At 35.1% G+C, this 16,174-nt stretch overlaps 1 protein-coding gene across 9 annotated transcripts in view; it reads left to right on the top strand.

Annotated features, from left to right (window-relative positions):
* Positions 1-16,174, top strand: part of HNRNPC (heterogeneous nuclear ribonucleoprotein C) — a 59,268-nt gene that overhangs the window by 31,792 nt on the left and 11,302 nt on the right. For 7 of the 9 annotated variants that reach the window (XM_081293514.1, XM_081293515.1, XM_081293517.1 and 4 more), the window contains 3 exons: positions 1,282-1,557; positions 4,608-4,722; positions 5,285-5,332. In XM_081293514.1, coding sequence (XP_081149640.1) covers positions 1,317-1,557; positions 4,608-4,722; positions 5,285-5,332 — 404 coding nt within the window. In that variant the 5' untranslated portion in view covers positions 1,282-1,316. The remainder of the gene's footprint in view (positions 1-1,281; positions 1,558-4,607; positions 4,723-5,284; positions 5,333-16,174) is intronic. The other 2 variants (XM_081293519.1, XM_081293520.1) reach the window with 1 other exon arrangement.

Genomic DNA, 16,174 nt, shown 5'->3' on the forward strand with positions numbered 1-16,174 from the left:
ACCTTAATTGCTTTTTTCTGGAGATTAAGGTAGATTATGCTACATATGCTGTTGGTGCTGTATCTAGAGTGGTGTTGATCTTTGGCCTTCCAGGGACTCCAATTGTATTATATCAGATGTAGGATGAAGTTTCACCTGAGATCATGTGGTAATTTGAACACCTTTAATTAATCAGTCTTCAATAAAATTTTTAAATGATACCATTAGAATGTAAGCTCTGGGGACAGTATTTGGTACCGTGGTATATCATACATGAGAACTGGTTTTTCAAGATTGACTTGAGGATTCCATGGTTATCAAATAGAAGACTCTGCTCCTTTCTATGATTTGAGATTCTTCAGAATGTTTCAAAAGGATGAAAGGGTAATGAATTAATTTTATGGTATTCTTGAAACCTTGTTAAAGATTGGAGCTTATTAGAGGAGGAAGGGGCAGCTGAATTAAAAGATAAAAGAGACTGAAATAAAGGTTTGCACTTAAAAGCATTTCAGTGGAGTTATAGAAGAATTGATCCTTTAACATCTATTATTTATAGGTTTTAAATAATCAGAGAACAGTTGTATTCTTTGGCTTAGTTCCCCTGGTTCTCTTTTGTTTATGACATCTGCCTTCCCCCAACCAGTTTTATCATCATCACCATCGATTTTAATTATTACATGCCCAATAATTATCATATAAAAGTTAGTTTAGGGTCATTATGAGTTGATTGCTATGTATTATCACATGATAAATCTGGATAAATCTAGAGGGAATGAATTATTTATTGCATTTTGTATAAAAAGACTAACTTCTGCCTAAATTTCTACATTGCTGTAGCTCAAGAATGGTTTGTGGTAGAATCTGGAATTTTGTCTATTAGGGGTAATGAATGAGACTTAGTAAAAGCAATGTGTCTAAGACTTCTCATAAATGAGAATGATAAATTCAGAATTCTGTAGTGAACATAGGAATTCTAATTTGTTTAAGGACTATTTAAATTACAGAAGGATTCAATGGAATTTGAAGAGGGTTATGTTGACAGTATTCTGTGAGGAGAATTCCTCCTTCACACCTTAGATATGACAACTAGAGCTCTTGGAATAACCTGGAGCAGAAGTTTTTATTTTTTTAAGGATATATTGAAGGGCACTAGACCATGAATAATAATATTCTAGATGCTATCAGAATCCTTTAAGTTGACCAGTAACTCTTGGTGTTCACGGTGACAGTACTGAGAACATTTTTTCAGGGAATATTGTTTTTTAGCCATTTTTTCACCTGAAAATTTTTTTTCCCTAACAGTTCTTCCGCCTTTGTGAGGAACCTTATCAGACACGATGGCTAGCAACGTTACCAACAAGACAGATCCACGCTCCATGAACTCCCGTGTATTCATTGGGAATCTAAACACTCTGGTGGTCAAGAAGTCTGATGTGGAAGCAATCTTCTCCAAGTATGGAAAAATTGTGGGCTGCTCTGTCCATAAGGGCTTTGCCTTCGTCCAGTATGTTAATGAGAGAAATGCCCGTGCTGCTGTAGCAGGAGAGGATGGCAGAATGATTGCTGGCCAGGTTTTAGGTAAGGTCTGGATTGAATTTTTTTTCATGGATATTATGTAGGCCAGAATTTTTCTATTTTTTGTTTGTTTTTCTGTACCTCTCAATAAAGTTGAGTCTAATACACTCTTTGGATATTGTGACATAACTTCAACCTAATAAAAGTATTCTGTTTATATGTATAATGGGTTAAAAAGGTATTTGTAATTTTGAGGTAGAACCCAGACCACCTTAAGGTGGAAGTCTTGATTGGTCTGGTAATAACATTTTATATGCAAATATTATTTAAATGACCATATTCTATTCCTCATATAGATTGGAAGTCACAGAAGAGGTTAGTGGATGGCTTCAGGATATCTTGTTAATTATAGACTGCCTTAGCTTTGAAGTTTATCTTTGTGAGTTAAAATGTAGATAATTATATAGTACTTATGTCTATTCTTAAATGAGGTTGATTGTATTGAGTTACACTCAATAAAAAAGGTACACTGTAGTTATTGGGAAAAAGTTTGTTATAATCCTTTTTTTCTACATTCTTAAGAATCCACAAAGTGTATGCCTTTTTTTTTTTTTTTACCTCTAAAATGGTTTGTGGTAAAAATGAACTTCAGGGCTGGGGATGTGGCTCAGCGGTAGCGCGCTCGCCTGGCATGCGTGCGGCCCGGGTTCGATCCTCAGCACCACATACCAACAAAGATGTTGTGTCCGCCGATAACTAAAAAATAAAATATTAAACTTCTCTCTCTCTCTCTCTCCCTCTCTCCCTCTCTCTAAAAAAAAAAAAAAAAAAAAAATGAACTTCAATGAGTTTTGCAAAAATGTCATAAAATGAGCTGGGTGTGGTGGCACATGTTTGTTATCCCCAGGACCTGGCAGCTTGAGGCAGGAGGATCACAAGTTCAAGGTCAGCCTCATGAACTCAAAGACCTCAAAATAAAATTTCAAAAAATAATTTTCAAAAAAGAATTATAGTTTTAGTTCAGTGGTAAAGTGCCCCTGGGTTCTAGCCCTAGTAATAAACAAAAGCCTTAATATGAACATTACATGATTTATGTTGAAATTTTTTAAAATAAGTGATGATCGATATTTCTAACCAAACGTAATCCAAACTGACATCATAGGTAAGAATTCATAAGAATTCCATCCACATTGATATATTTTTTTCCCTTTATTGCCTCAAATATAAATTATTTATTTTTACTGTACCCTGTAATTGGACCCATAGTCATTGTATCATTGAACTACACCACTACCCCTGGCATTTTTCATTTGGACACTGGATCTTGCTGGGTTGCTAAAACAATTCTTGAACTTACTATAGATGGGACACAGAATACCTTTATTTTATTTAGGGTTTTTTAAAAATTTTTTTAATTTAAATTTATTTTTTTATGTGGTGCTGGGGATTGAACCCAGTCTCATGCATGCTAGGCAAGTGGTGTACCACTGATCCACAATTTCAGCCCTGTCCTTAAACCTTAAATCCTCCTATCTCAATCTCCCTTAAATCCTCCTATCTCAATCTCCCAAGTAGCTGGAATCACAGATGGGCACCTCTGCTCACTGCTTTCGAATTTCAATCCTTTCTGTCTGCCTAAGAAATTGACTAGGTACCTTTTAAAAAGATTTTCCTTTTTTTCCCATGCATATGAAGTCAGTGTTAATATTATAATCAACAGCACATCTGAATGTAGTCTTAACTACATTTCTGATATCAGTAGGTCAATAAAGGTTAGTGGCTTATTTTAGTAGGCCTTGTAGAGATTGGAAGTAAGGTTCAATTTATATTGATTAATTTGCTACTTGACTATTTCATGAATAGAAATATGATTATGTACATCTTATGTATCAGGTACATTAGCATGGTTGTCCCATTCTTCGTAATGTTAAGACTTAACTTGTGGGTTTAAGCTCTATAGATCCCCATTCATTATATAGCTTCCCAACAAATTTTTTTTTTAAAGAGAGGGTGAGAGGAGAGAGAGAGAGAATTTTTTTTTAATATTTATTTTTTAGTTCTTGGCGGACACAACATCTTTGTTGATATGTTGTGCTGAGGATGGAACCCGGGCCGCACGCATGCCAGGCGAGCGCGCTACCACTTGAGCCACATCCCCAGCCCCCAACAATTTTTATCTTGCGATCCTGCATTGATGGTCATTCATTGGATATTTTAATAGGGATCCAAAACATGGGTTTTCTAAGTCTGCATACAGTAATTTTCCCTAAATAAATTACTTCTGCAAATACCATATAGATGTTTGTTTTAAATCCTGGTCTTTCACATTCTGATATGTGGAACAAATATTTTTGCAGACTCTAAGTACATGTATTTTTTAAAATTGATGGTTTAGTTTGTTGCAGAATTTTTTTAGATCCCATCAACTGTTTCTTTATTAAAAACCTTACTTGTAATGTTACATAACATCCTTGCTTTAGTTCAGTATAATAAGCCTCATTTTCTGACTTTGACTTGAGATTGGAACACTTGCTCCTTTTCATGGACAGACTTCAAAACTAAAGCTCCATATCCTAGGCATATTTGTGTTTCATTCCTTCAGGCCAATTTAGTGAAGCATAGAGAGGCATTTTCTTGAAAAGAAAATATATAGGAACATTGGGTGACAGAAGGTAGTCTAGTGTTTTTTTATCATCTACTTATGAGAATATTTTATAGAAGTATGCAGCTGATCTTATTTGTAAAGGAAGTAAAAATTTAACTTTGGATGAGAGTGTCACACTTGAAGTATGTTAATTTTTTGTGATTTGACATTTTATCTCTTGTTAGTCACACATTCTAGTAGATTTATTAGAAGAGTTTTGAAGTTGGAGCTGAGGGTAGAGATTGCCAAATACATACTTGGGTGATGTTGGGAAAATAATTTTGGTATAGAACAGTATAACTACTGAAAGGTTGAATCATAGCCTTTTTATGTACCTTATAAGGGAAGTTTGAGACAATGTTGTTAGACTTTTGCTTGATATGATTGTATTTCAAAAACTTAGTTTGTGGATTCTTTAATATCCAGAGTTCTCATTAAGGTTTTTTCTTTTTGTTTTTGTGTTTTTCAGATATTAATCTGGCTGCAGAGCCAAAAGTGAACAGAGGAAAGGCAGGTGTGAAACGATCTGCAGCGGAGATGTACGGGTCAGTACCAGAACACCCTTCTCCGTCCCCTCTACTCAGGTCCGGAACTTTATTATTTATAACTGCATTGTGTCCATCAATGGGCATCTTCTCTATCTGTTTTCTGGATGTGGGGAGGGTTTAATGTAATGTGTTTTATTAGTACAAAAGTAATTCTTTAGTAATTATTTATTTTGTGTTAATGTACCTCATGTTGCCCATTTCCTAGAGAATTATTATAAATCCTGACTTGTTTGCAATTAAAGAGTATTTTTGTATTCATAGAATAAATTAAAATCTGTCAAGAGTTGTTTAGATTCTTAGAAGCTGGGAAATATTAAAGGGAAAAATAGTGATATAAGCTTTATTTATTATTGTAATGTTCAGTTTTCTTGTTTTAGCTGATAATGTTATATGTTAGCATTACTGATTTTGCATTGCATGTGCAGTGGTCTAAAATGTTTAGAATTTAGTGATTCATTGTTTGAATGTTTTATAATTATTCCATGATAATTTTTAAAATCTGTATGTTATGATTTGTTTGGCATGTTTTTCCCCCGTCTGCTGTAGTGAAGTAATTTCAACAGCTCCAAATTAATTTTCCTTGTTATTTATTTTTCAGCTCCTCTTTTGACTTGGACTATGATTTTCAACGTGATTATTATGACAGGTATGTTCAAGGTCTTTTTTAAACTATCAGAAATACCATTGTGTTTTTATTTTGTAGTACATTTTTCTTGACGTAATGAATAGTGTTTATTGAAGAGATAATCTCTTTTCATCAAAATAAAATGAAGTAACCTCACCCCCAATTGTCAAGTATACTTGGTAGAGAATTATAACTGTTGATTCCAAAGAATCAGCATAGTTAGGGTATCAAAGCAAAATTATTAAGTGCTTTTTAAAAATACTTTTGAAAAATCCAAAAGTCTGCTTTGAACATTAATAAAGAATAAAGTGAGCAGGAGGTCAAGAATGAATAGTTTAAATTGGTATAGAAGTTAAAATATTTTTTTTGTGTGTGTAGTATAGTTCTAAAAGATAAGATTGGTAGTATAATGATTAAAATTTCTTTTTGTGCTTTTAGAACAGGATTAATGTTTGGAGAAATAACATTTGAAGAATTGGTTTACTTAATGGTTTAAATGTAGATAGTTACAGTATTTGTTTATTTCGGTAAATGCCACAACCCCAGTTCCTATGAATGGCTTTTAATGATGAGTTTTTTCCTTTTTCTCAGTAACCTTTATAAAAAATTATAGGTTTTAGAATTAGTATAGGACTTTTCTGACAGGGAGTGAATTAATATGCTAAAAAATGTGGCCACGTTGACATTTAACTCACTATCTTTTACTATCTGTAGTATATAGAAAGAAATGATGTATACTATACACATAATTAATATATACTTTAAATTTTATAGTTAGAGCATACTACTAGTTTTTTCACTTTAGAATGCCAGTGTTCCAAACATTAAGCAGGCATGGTAGCTCATATTTATAATACCAGCTCCTTGGTAGGCTGAGACAGGAGGCTTGAGAGTTCACTGCCAGTCATGGTAACTTAGTGATACCATGACTCAAAATAAGAAACAATAAAGGACTCAGAACTCCCATAGATCATGTGAAAATTTCCATGTTCGTGAAATACCACACATTATATTATAATATCAGAAGGATAAGGTGGGGAAAATAGTTGTTTCATTTTCCCCTAAGTTCTTGAATTTATTTATATATGTTCAGAGCTAAGAATTGAACCCAGGGCCTCACAAGTGATGGACAAGTGCTCTATCAAATCTATTTTTATGTGGTGCTGAGGTTTGAACCCAGTGCCTAACCCATGCAAGGCAAGCGTTCTACCACTGAGCTGTAGTCCCAGTCCTAGCCCAGTTAAAACCTATATTTTGAAAACCAGTTTTCTTATGTGAATTCCTGAGAAAATTTGGAACTTACCATGACTTTGTAGTTGATAGAATAGATTAGGACATTTCTTTGCTATTTAAAATTTGAGCCTGTTGTGGTAGGGGCATACCTGTTTTATTTGTGATCAGGGTCAGATGATGCAGGACGATGAAGAGTTCCAAGCCAGTCTTAGCAGCTTAGACTATCTGAAAATAAAAGGGCTTTGAGTGTGCCACTGTGGTAAAGTTCAATCCTCAGTTAAAAAAAAAAAGCCACACCCAAAATTGAAGTCACTCTTTTAAGTGACTTGCAGGCATTGAAACATGAATTATTTTGAAGCAGCCACATTTAATGCTTATGATAATCACTTGGTTTCCCAAATACTCATACATACCTTTAAGGGATTGTAAACACAGCTGATTAAGACTCTAAGGTGCTGCTTTTTGCCTTTTTTTTAATGCTTCCCAACATGTTGTTCAGTTATGGCTGGTAGAAACACAAGAATAAGGAATGTAGCTGGACTTGTGGCTCAATGGTAGTACTGGGTTCAATCCCCAGCACCACATAAACAAACTACATAAAACAAAATAAAGCTATTGTGTCCATCTACAATTGAAAATATTAAAAACTCAAAAAAATTAAGAAATGAGGGCTGGGGATGTGGCTCAAGTGGTAGTGCGCTCGCCTGGCATGCGTGGGGCCCGGGTTCAATCCTCAACACCACATACAAAGATGTTGTGTCCGCCGAAAACTAAATATTAAAAATAAAAAAAAAAGAAATGAATTTATTTCTTGGAGTATTACACTGTGTCTATGTCATGGCGGTTTTTAAGAAAATTCTAGAATGTTGTGATATAATTTGGGAGATATCCCCATCTCAAGCTTGTGATACAGTTTATATCTTTATGAAGACAACCATCCTCATGGAAAAGTTACTTTTGGGCAATCATTGTGATTGAACCTGGAGGTGTTTAACCACTGAGTCACACCCCTCAGCCCTTATATTTTATTTTAAGATAGTGTCTCACTAAGTTGCGGAGGCTGGCCTGAATTTGGCATCCCTTCTGCTGGGATTAAAGGCAATATGCCATTGTTCCTGGCACTTATTCTTTTCTTCATGTGAGGTTAAGCTTCATATTATCTCACTATAAGTAAATAAGTTTGAAAACAATTGTTCTTCTGAGGTATTTGAAAAAATGAGTTAAGAGTAGAAATAGACTGGGGCTTGGGCTGGGCCTCAGCAATAGCGCACTTGCCTGACATGTGTGAGGGTTTGATTCTCACCACCACATATAAATAAATAAAAGTCTATCATCAACAACTAAGAAAATAAAATTTAATTAATAAAAATTAGAGACAGACTGCATAGAGTAGTTTAGAAATTACATATATGCAGAATTAGTTTTAAATTTCTTAAAATTGCTGTTAATCTTAATGATTGATGGTTCTATTCTTCAGTTTTTCAAATATCTTTAAGATATTCTCAGCTTCGTACTTTAATATTCTTCAATTTTAACTTCGGCCAACAGTAAAAAGTTTCTGATGACTGATGTAGCCACTAGGTGTAATATTTGATTGCCCTGAAGTATTGAGCTTTGTAATGGGGAAGTAAACATGTTCATTCACGATTTTTTGATAACCATGCATTTGTGAGTTAATTGGGGAATTCAACTCATGTTTTATAATGTAGATATGTAAAAAATGGAAGAGTGTTTCCTTAGTCTTGTATGTGAAATATTCAGTAGAAGAGTGCTTATTTGAGAAATAAGGTGTTAAGTAGGATCTCAGAAATATTTGGCTAGATAGGAATTGGTAGGGAATCTAATCTTTAGAGAAATGTAAATCGTTCTGAATATACTTTCATTTATTTTTTAGTGGGGGTTTGAACTCTTGGTTGTATTATTTTTAGATAGGGTCTTACAAAGTTAGGGGCTCACTAACTTGACCCCCGCTATCCTGATACTTGTATTCTTATTACCTTGGCCTCCCAAGTTGCTGGGAAATTAGGTGTGTGAATTCAGTTCTTTGATGTTAGTAGTTAAACATGAACCCTGGGTTCTATCAAAAAATATTTTTTTAAGTGGTGAATTCACTTTTTATTTATACTATGAAACATTTGACTTTCTAAAATACACATCAAATATGTGTAAATGAGAATAGTGTAATGAGTTGCCACATAATGTCATCCAATACCTGATCAGTTTTCTACCAGTTGATTGTATTATTCTGTCTTGTGTATCTCCTGAGAATTGGTAGATCAGTGTGTAGGATTTATTAGATTTAGGGTTTTTTTTTCTCTCTCCATTGGTATAGTTGGGAGAGGAGGCATAATACTTGGTGCTTTAATCACGAATGGCCTACTTTTTTGAGAGGAAGTGTAAGAATGTTAAGTATTTTGCATGGGGAAACTTCTGTTTTACCAACTAGAAAGTAGATAGTTATGTTATTGCATTTTGTTTAGGTAATTAATGATTTATGGTTTGGTTTTTTGTGCCTTTTGAGTGGTCAAGTACTCAAACTCTAAATTATTTAAATTAGGGGGTAGTAAACAGTTAAAAACTTAAATATCTTTGTGTCATAGTACTAGGAATGTATTTCATTATGAGCTCTTATCTAGCATGTCTCCAGCCCTGAATTCAGTCCTCAGAATTTTAAAAAATGTGAGTCATTTATATTCATAGTGTGCTGTTTTAAGAGAAGTTGATCAGGCTGGGGATGTGGCTCAAGCGGCCCGGGTTCGATCCTCAGAACCACATACCAACAAAGATGTTGTGTCCGCCGAGAAGTAAAAAATAAATATTAAAAAATTCTCTCTCACTCTCCTCTCTCACTCTGTCTTTAAAAAAAAAATTAGAGAAGGCGATCATTCAATACAGTAATGCATTCAGTACCCTTACATGTTGCAGTGCAGTAGGGTACTGATTTTTGTTATTACCTATTTTACACTTTATCTTCTTATAGTGTAGTGATGGTATATCCCAATGTTTCTTATTACGAAGTTTTCATTTCCATTTGTCATGACACTGTTTCTTAAATTACTTCAGTAACTTATTTAGCTTGCAACCGCATGAAAGTTCTTAGATGCATAATTTGCCAGTGTATGGCAAATTACTGTTTTAGACTTGCTCCTTACTATATCATGCATAGTTCATTATTCTCTATAGATTTGTTGGGCTGGGGTTGTGGCTCCCAGGTAGAGCGCTTGCCTACCATGAGTGAGGTCCTGATTGGTTCAGTCCTCAGCACCACATATAAATAAAGATTTAAAAAAATAAGATTTGTTACTCCCTATAGATTTGTTACCTAACATTTTTCTGTTACTTATAAGAGCCTAAAGTAGCTTTGAACTTTGACATATATATTGATGTCTTATCTGTAAGTTATATATAGATATATCTATATGTAGATGTATGTAAATATTTATCTAAAGGCGACCTGTATGCCTGTAATCCCAGCAATTTAGGAAGCTGAAGCAGAAGGATTGCAAGTTCAAGACCAGCCTCAGCATCTCAGTGTTACACTGAATAACTTAGGAAGACCCCGTCTCAGAAAATACAATGGGTGGGAATATGACTAATTGGTGTAATTTCTTCTACCAGTATGTTTGGCAGAATGGTAAACAACAGGATAGGCTGTGGGTTGATTATTTGAAAATCGTTGTAACTGTGAAACTTTGTTTTATAGGACCAGTGTCATTTAAATGGCTTTTTAGTCATTTCAATTAATTCACTTTAAAAATTACTTCTCATTCAAAGACTTTTAGACATCTTTCCAGTAGTGTTTGCAATAAAAGTATGTTTTGTGTCCCCAACTTTATTTAGTATACAGTAAACTTCTGAGTTATAAACTTCCAAATGATGAAAGAAACCTTAACTAAAAAAGAAATTTAACAGCTCAATTATGTGCAAAGTTATTCTGATTCTTTTTCTCTTGGGGAACTTGGTGAAACCAGGAAGTACGATGGGTTTAATAGGTTTCAGAAAAGGATGTCTAGTATGATATCTGAGAAGATGGCAAACAAACCTGGTGAGCAAAAGACGTGGCTCGAATGATTTTGGTTTTGAGTACTTTTATTATAAAGTACAGCAAATATTGCACGTGGCACCTAATAATGTATGCCTAGAATGTTTAATTCTTTCATGGGTGCTTTGGAGAGCTGTTATTACTCCGTGTCTAATCAGGTATGCCAGCACATAATTAATAGAAAGATGAACTATACCAAGAATTCCCAGGCATGGTCACCCACTACATACCTGGAGTTCCATTGTCTAGGAAGCTGAGGTAGGAAGATTGTAAATTTGAGGCTAGCCTCAGCAACTTAGTGAGTTCCTGTCTCAAATTTAAAAGGAGAATGTGTTTTTTTGTGGTTAAATGCTCTTTGGTTCAGTAACCAGAACCAAAAGAAAAAAGTAGAAAAAAGAATTCACAGGTTCGGTGCAGCCCAATGGTAAAGTGCTTTCCTACTGTGCTCTGGGTTTTATTCTCCAGCACCACATACAGCAAATTGTTTTATAAGTCAAAGAAAGAGCTAAGAGCTGAATAGGGGCTGCCATTTTATTTTGTGCACAATTTTTCATAGATAAATTGTTTTGACCAAAGACTAGAAACCTTCCGTATTCCAGCTTGTGGAGCTTGGCTAGGGTATGTTCAAATATATGAGTATATTTGAAGTATTTTGAATTTTTAAGCTGAGAATGGAAGAGGACAGATCTATGAATTGAAGGAGTAGTTAAGGGAGCAGTCAAGCTACCTTTTCAAAAAAGAAAGTTGACACGTCAAGGTGTTATAGGAATTGACATCTTAGAAATGATACTATAGTCAGAAGAATGAAACTTGGAGAAAATGGTTAAGTAGGTAATTTTTCTAAATGTTGGAATGGAGAGAAGGTAGAGAAGATATCCTGTGTGTGTAAATCCTAAGCATCTCACTGTTGTTTGTGAACTCAAAGGCTCTTGACCTATGTTTTTCCCAGCCCTATTTTTTGTTTGCTTTAAATTTGTTTTTTTTTTTTTTTTAAGAGAGAGAGAGAGAGAGAATTTTTTAATATTTATTTTTTTTTTTAGTTCTCGGCGGAGGCAACATCTTTGTTGGTATGTGGTGCTGAGGATCGAACCCGGGCCGCACGCATGCCAGGCGAGCGCGCTACCGCTTGAGCCACATCCCCAGCCCGTTTGCTTTAAATTTGTGATTTCTCCTACCTCAGCCTCCAAAGCTGCTGAGATTACAGGCATGTGCCACTCACTGCACTCTGACTGAAGTATAGTGTTCTTGATTTGATTGACTAGGTTAAAGACTAAGTGCTTGTAGGGGCAGAATAATCAAAAAGCTAAGGTTTTTATCTTACGACTAGGTGACAGTTTATGTAGGTAAAGGATACATGAAGGAGGTGAAGAATTGTTCCACTATTGGGGGAAAAATAGGTTTTACTCTATTCTATAGGACTTTTCCAGTAAAGAGTATTTGTTGCCAGCAGAGAAAAGGAATTGAAAGTTGAAAATGCAAGATATATCTCCCCATTTCTCCCATTCTGGCTGCTTTACAATTGAACCAAATCGGGGCTGGGGATGTGGCTCAAGCAGTAGAGTGCTCTCCTGGCATGCGTGCGGCTCGGTTTCCATCCTCAGCACCACATACAAACAAAGATGTTGTGTCCCCCGAAAAATAAAAAAAAAAATAATATTCTCTTCTCTCTGTCTCTCTGTCTCTCTCTCTCTGTCTCTCTCCTCGTTTAAAAAAAAAAAACAAAAAAAACAAAAAACCAGTTGAACCAAATCCTCAGGCCTTTTGAATTTTTAAAGAATTTGAGAAAGGGTATTGCTCAGATTCCCCATGCTCCCCTCAAAATTGTGATCCACTAGCCTCAGCCTCCTGAGTAGCTGAGGTTGGGATTGCAGGTCTACACCACTATGCCTGACATTTTTTTCTCTTTTTAGAAATATTTTTAAAAAATATTTCTAGTTATACTTGGACACAATACATTTTTTAAGGATCAAACCTAGTGCCCCCCATGTGCTAAGGAAGCACTCTACCCTGAGCCACAGTCCTCAGCCCTCTTTGGTTTTTGTTTTTGTTTGATACCAGGTCTCAATTGCTGAGGCTTTGTTCTTGTGATCCTCTGTCCTAGTTTCCCAAGCCTGGCTATGCCTGGCATATTTAAGAAATAAGTAATATTCGAACCTTTAGTCTCTTCTAGACACACAAAAGTCAACAAATCAAAACAGCGAATATGGGTTGAACAAGAATCCAAACTATTTATTCATCCCAGATACAATATCTTGTTTTGCTCCTCTTCCATTATTATGATATGTATTCTTGTGCAATATGGGACTTGAATAATGGTTGTTATATCTGTATAAGGGGCACTGAGATACATAATTTGTGAAGTTTTGAGAAAGTCGGGTGACTTTGGATTGGCATGTGAGAGGAGAGAGTTGGGAAATTATTATAATTAGTGTCCTTCTGTTGGTTGTCTGCTTCATTCTTTTTTAGTTCTTTTTTTACTATGTATTATTTTTTGGTATGGAGGATTAAACCCAGGAGTGCTCTACCACAGAGCTATATCCCTCACCCTTTTTAATAGTAGACGAGCCTGGTCTTAAACCAGCAATCCTTCTGCCTCAGCCTTCCAAGTTGCTGAGATTACAAGCATGTACCACCATTTCTGGCTCCATTGATTGGTTTTGTTGGGTGAACCACAACATTAGTATGTTTAAGTAGTATCTATGTGCCTAAGAGGATTTTATTTATTTATTTTTAATATTTAGTATAAGTAGTTGGACACAATACTTTTATTTATTTTTATGTGGTTCTAAGGATGGAACTCAGGGCCTTGCACATGCTAGGCCGCAACTGCTGAGCCACAACCCCAGCTCCTCCCTCCCCCCCAGAAAATTTAAGATGCTGACCTACATATTAGTAGTATTGGTACACTTTGTATACCTATTATTATTGGACTTCGATTTTTGATACTAATGCTCCTTACTATTCATTTTTTAGGTAGCTTCCTTTTTTATTTTGTCATACTACTTTTCTGAATGTGGTATAAAATTCTTTGGAGTCTTTTGAATCTGGATGATACACTATCATGACTCTAAGTTGTTCGAGTGACATACTTATCTAATTCCATGATAGCCTTTATTTTATTTTATTTTGGCACTGGGGATAATGCTTAACCACTGACCCACATCCCTAGCTCTTTTTATTTTGAGACCCTGTCTCACTAAGATCATGAATGTGGCTTCAATCTTAATCTTCCTTCTTCAGCCTCTCCTGAGTTGCTGGGATTACAGTTGTGTGTTGCCACACCTGGCTTTTGTTACTTTCCCTCCCTTTTAAGTTAACTTATTTGAGATAAGAAATATACTACATACCTTAAAACTACATGGTTTGTTTAAATATATTCAATTGTGCATATAATGCCATTCCCTTGATAAACCTTGTATCAGTCCTTGTTCCTCCCCTGTTCTTAGGCCTAAATAAACCACTAATTCATAGGTGTGCTTATTTTGGTGTAGAAAGGATATTATATATCTTGTTGTAGGCTTTCTTCCACCTTAGAGAAAAAAATTTTTTTTTGTTAATCCTTCTTGTATCATGCATGAGTAGACTGCATTCCTTTTATTTGTTCCTGAAGTTCATTGTGTGAATTATACCATTTTGTTTGTCCAGATTAATTAGTTACTGGGCATTGGGTTGTTTCCTGAGTTTCGAAAACATTATATATGGCTCAGTTGCTGAGATTCCAGGTACCATGTTGCTTCAGCTAATGATATAGAGTCTTCATTTTATGTCCTTATGCCAGTTTATCTTCACAATATTTTCGAATCCCTTTCACTTCTCCTTTCTTTTTCCCCCCTTTTTCTTTTTGGTACTGGGAATTGAATCCAGAAGCCCTTTATCACTGAAGTACATTGCCAGCTGTGTGTGTGTGTGTGTGTGTATTTGTGCGCGTGTGCACGGCACGCACTCTACCAACTGAGCTATGTTCCCCTCCCAGCCATTTGTTTTTTTAAGAAAGTGTCTGAGGCTGTCTTTGAACCTGCAATCTTCTTGCCTCCGTGTATGAGAGTTGCTGGTATTATGGGTGTGTGCGCCACTGTGCTCAACTCATTTAAACCACTATTACATTGGGTTGAATTACAGATTGTATCCAGAAACAATATCTTATAATGGCATTCTTTTTTTTACTTAAGCCTTTTTTTTGTAACTTATTTCACCATCTTTGTCATGAGAGGAGTTGTATTACTATCAATTTGTATTAAGAACTTAAGAACATGTATTATAATTTGTAAGAATTTTGGTTTTGTTACAGAGAATAAATTATAGATGAATGGGTTACCTTTTGAGTTTATAAGCAGTAGATGATTATCTGGACATAAAAAACAAGAGTAGGGGTGGGATGGTGGTTCAGTGCAGAGTACTCGCCCAGTATGTGTGAGTCACTGGATTCAATCCTCATCACCACATAAAAATGAATAAATAAAATAAAGGTTTTTAAAAAAAGCAGTATTATCCATTATGATTTTCTATAAAGATGTAAATATTGTATATGTAGTATGTCTAATACTCAATTACTTAATTAAATTGGATTCAGTGAGTTGAGTCAGTTAAAGTGATTGATTAAAGCCTGGACTTTGAGTAGGAAATTAAATAATGCAGATTGCATATTTATTCATTCATTCATTCATTCATTCATTCATTCATTTGCCTATGCTGGGGATCTAAACAGGACTTGTACATGCTAGGGAAACTATAATTTTGCTATAAGTTTTAAAGCAAAGCTTATAAGCAATATTGAAAGTATTAAGGAAACAAGTGTTATTTTGCAAGGAAAGGGAAAAAAAGTAGGTAGCGCTATTAATGTGTGGAATTATAGTGTTTAATAAAGAGTATAGAAGTAGAAAGTACAAAAAACTTATCTGTAGAAATGTGCCTTCATGGTTTCCGTACAGCAATCGTGACATGTTAGTTGCACTCAGTCACTTACATCATAGGCATAAGATTTTAATAAATGGCTTTAATGGCATTCTGGTTTTCAGTATGTTAATATATACAGCCTTTTTCTGCTTCTTTTAGGGAGAAGACTTCAGTAGTCTTCATTAAGTTAGAAAATAGGAACACCAGTTTTGCTAACATTCCAGCTATATATAGTGTTGAGTTTGTCATCTGTTGTTCATTGCACAGTTTGTGCTAAATTTTTTCTAGAAGACTATAACTAATGTCACTTATTTACTCGACACATTTTGCTATGGTCTCCGAGGATTCAGAAGTTAAATCATATAGAGCATGTTAACACATTTTATGTCCCAATGATAGTGGAAAAGTTTTGAGCAGAGCAATAAGAGGTTCTTAAGTATTTTTACAAGCCAGGCATTGTGGTACAGTCCTGTAAAGCCAGGGGCTTGGAATGCTGAGGCAGGAGGACTTAAAGTTCAAAGCCAGCATCAGCAACTTGGGGCCCTACACAAGAGGTCTATACTAGAGACCGTGTCTCTAAATAAAATACATTTGTAAATAAAAGACTGGGAGGCTGGGGGTATAGCTCATGTGTGCACTTGCCTTGCACAAATGAGGAACTGGGTTCGATCGTCCGTACTACATAAAAATAAATA

This window comes from Spermophilus citellus, assembly GCF_964194105.1.
Source record: "Spermophilus citellus genome assembly, chromosome: 4".
NCBI classification, from domain to species: domain Eukaryota; kingdom Metazoa; phylum Chordata; class Mammalia; order Rodentia; family Sciuridae; genus Spermophilus; species Spermophilus citellus.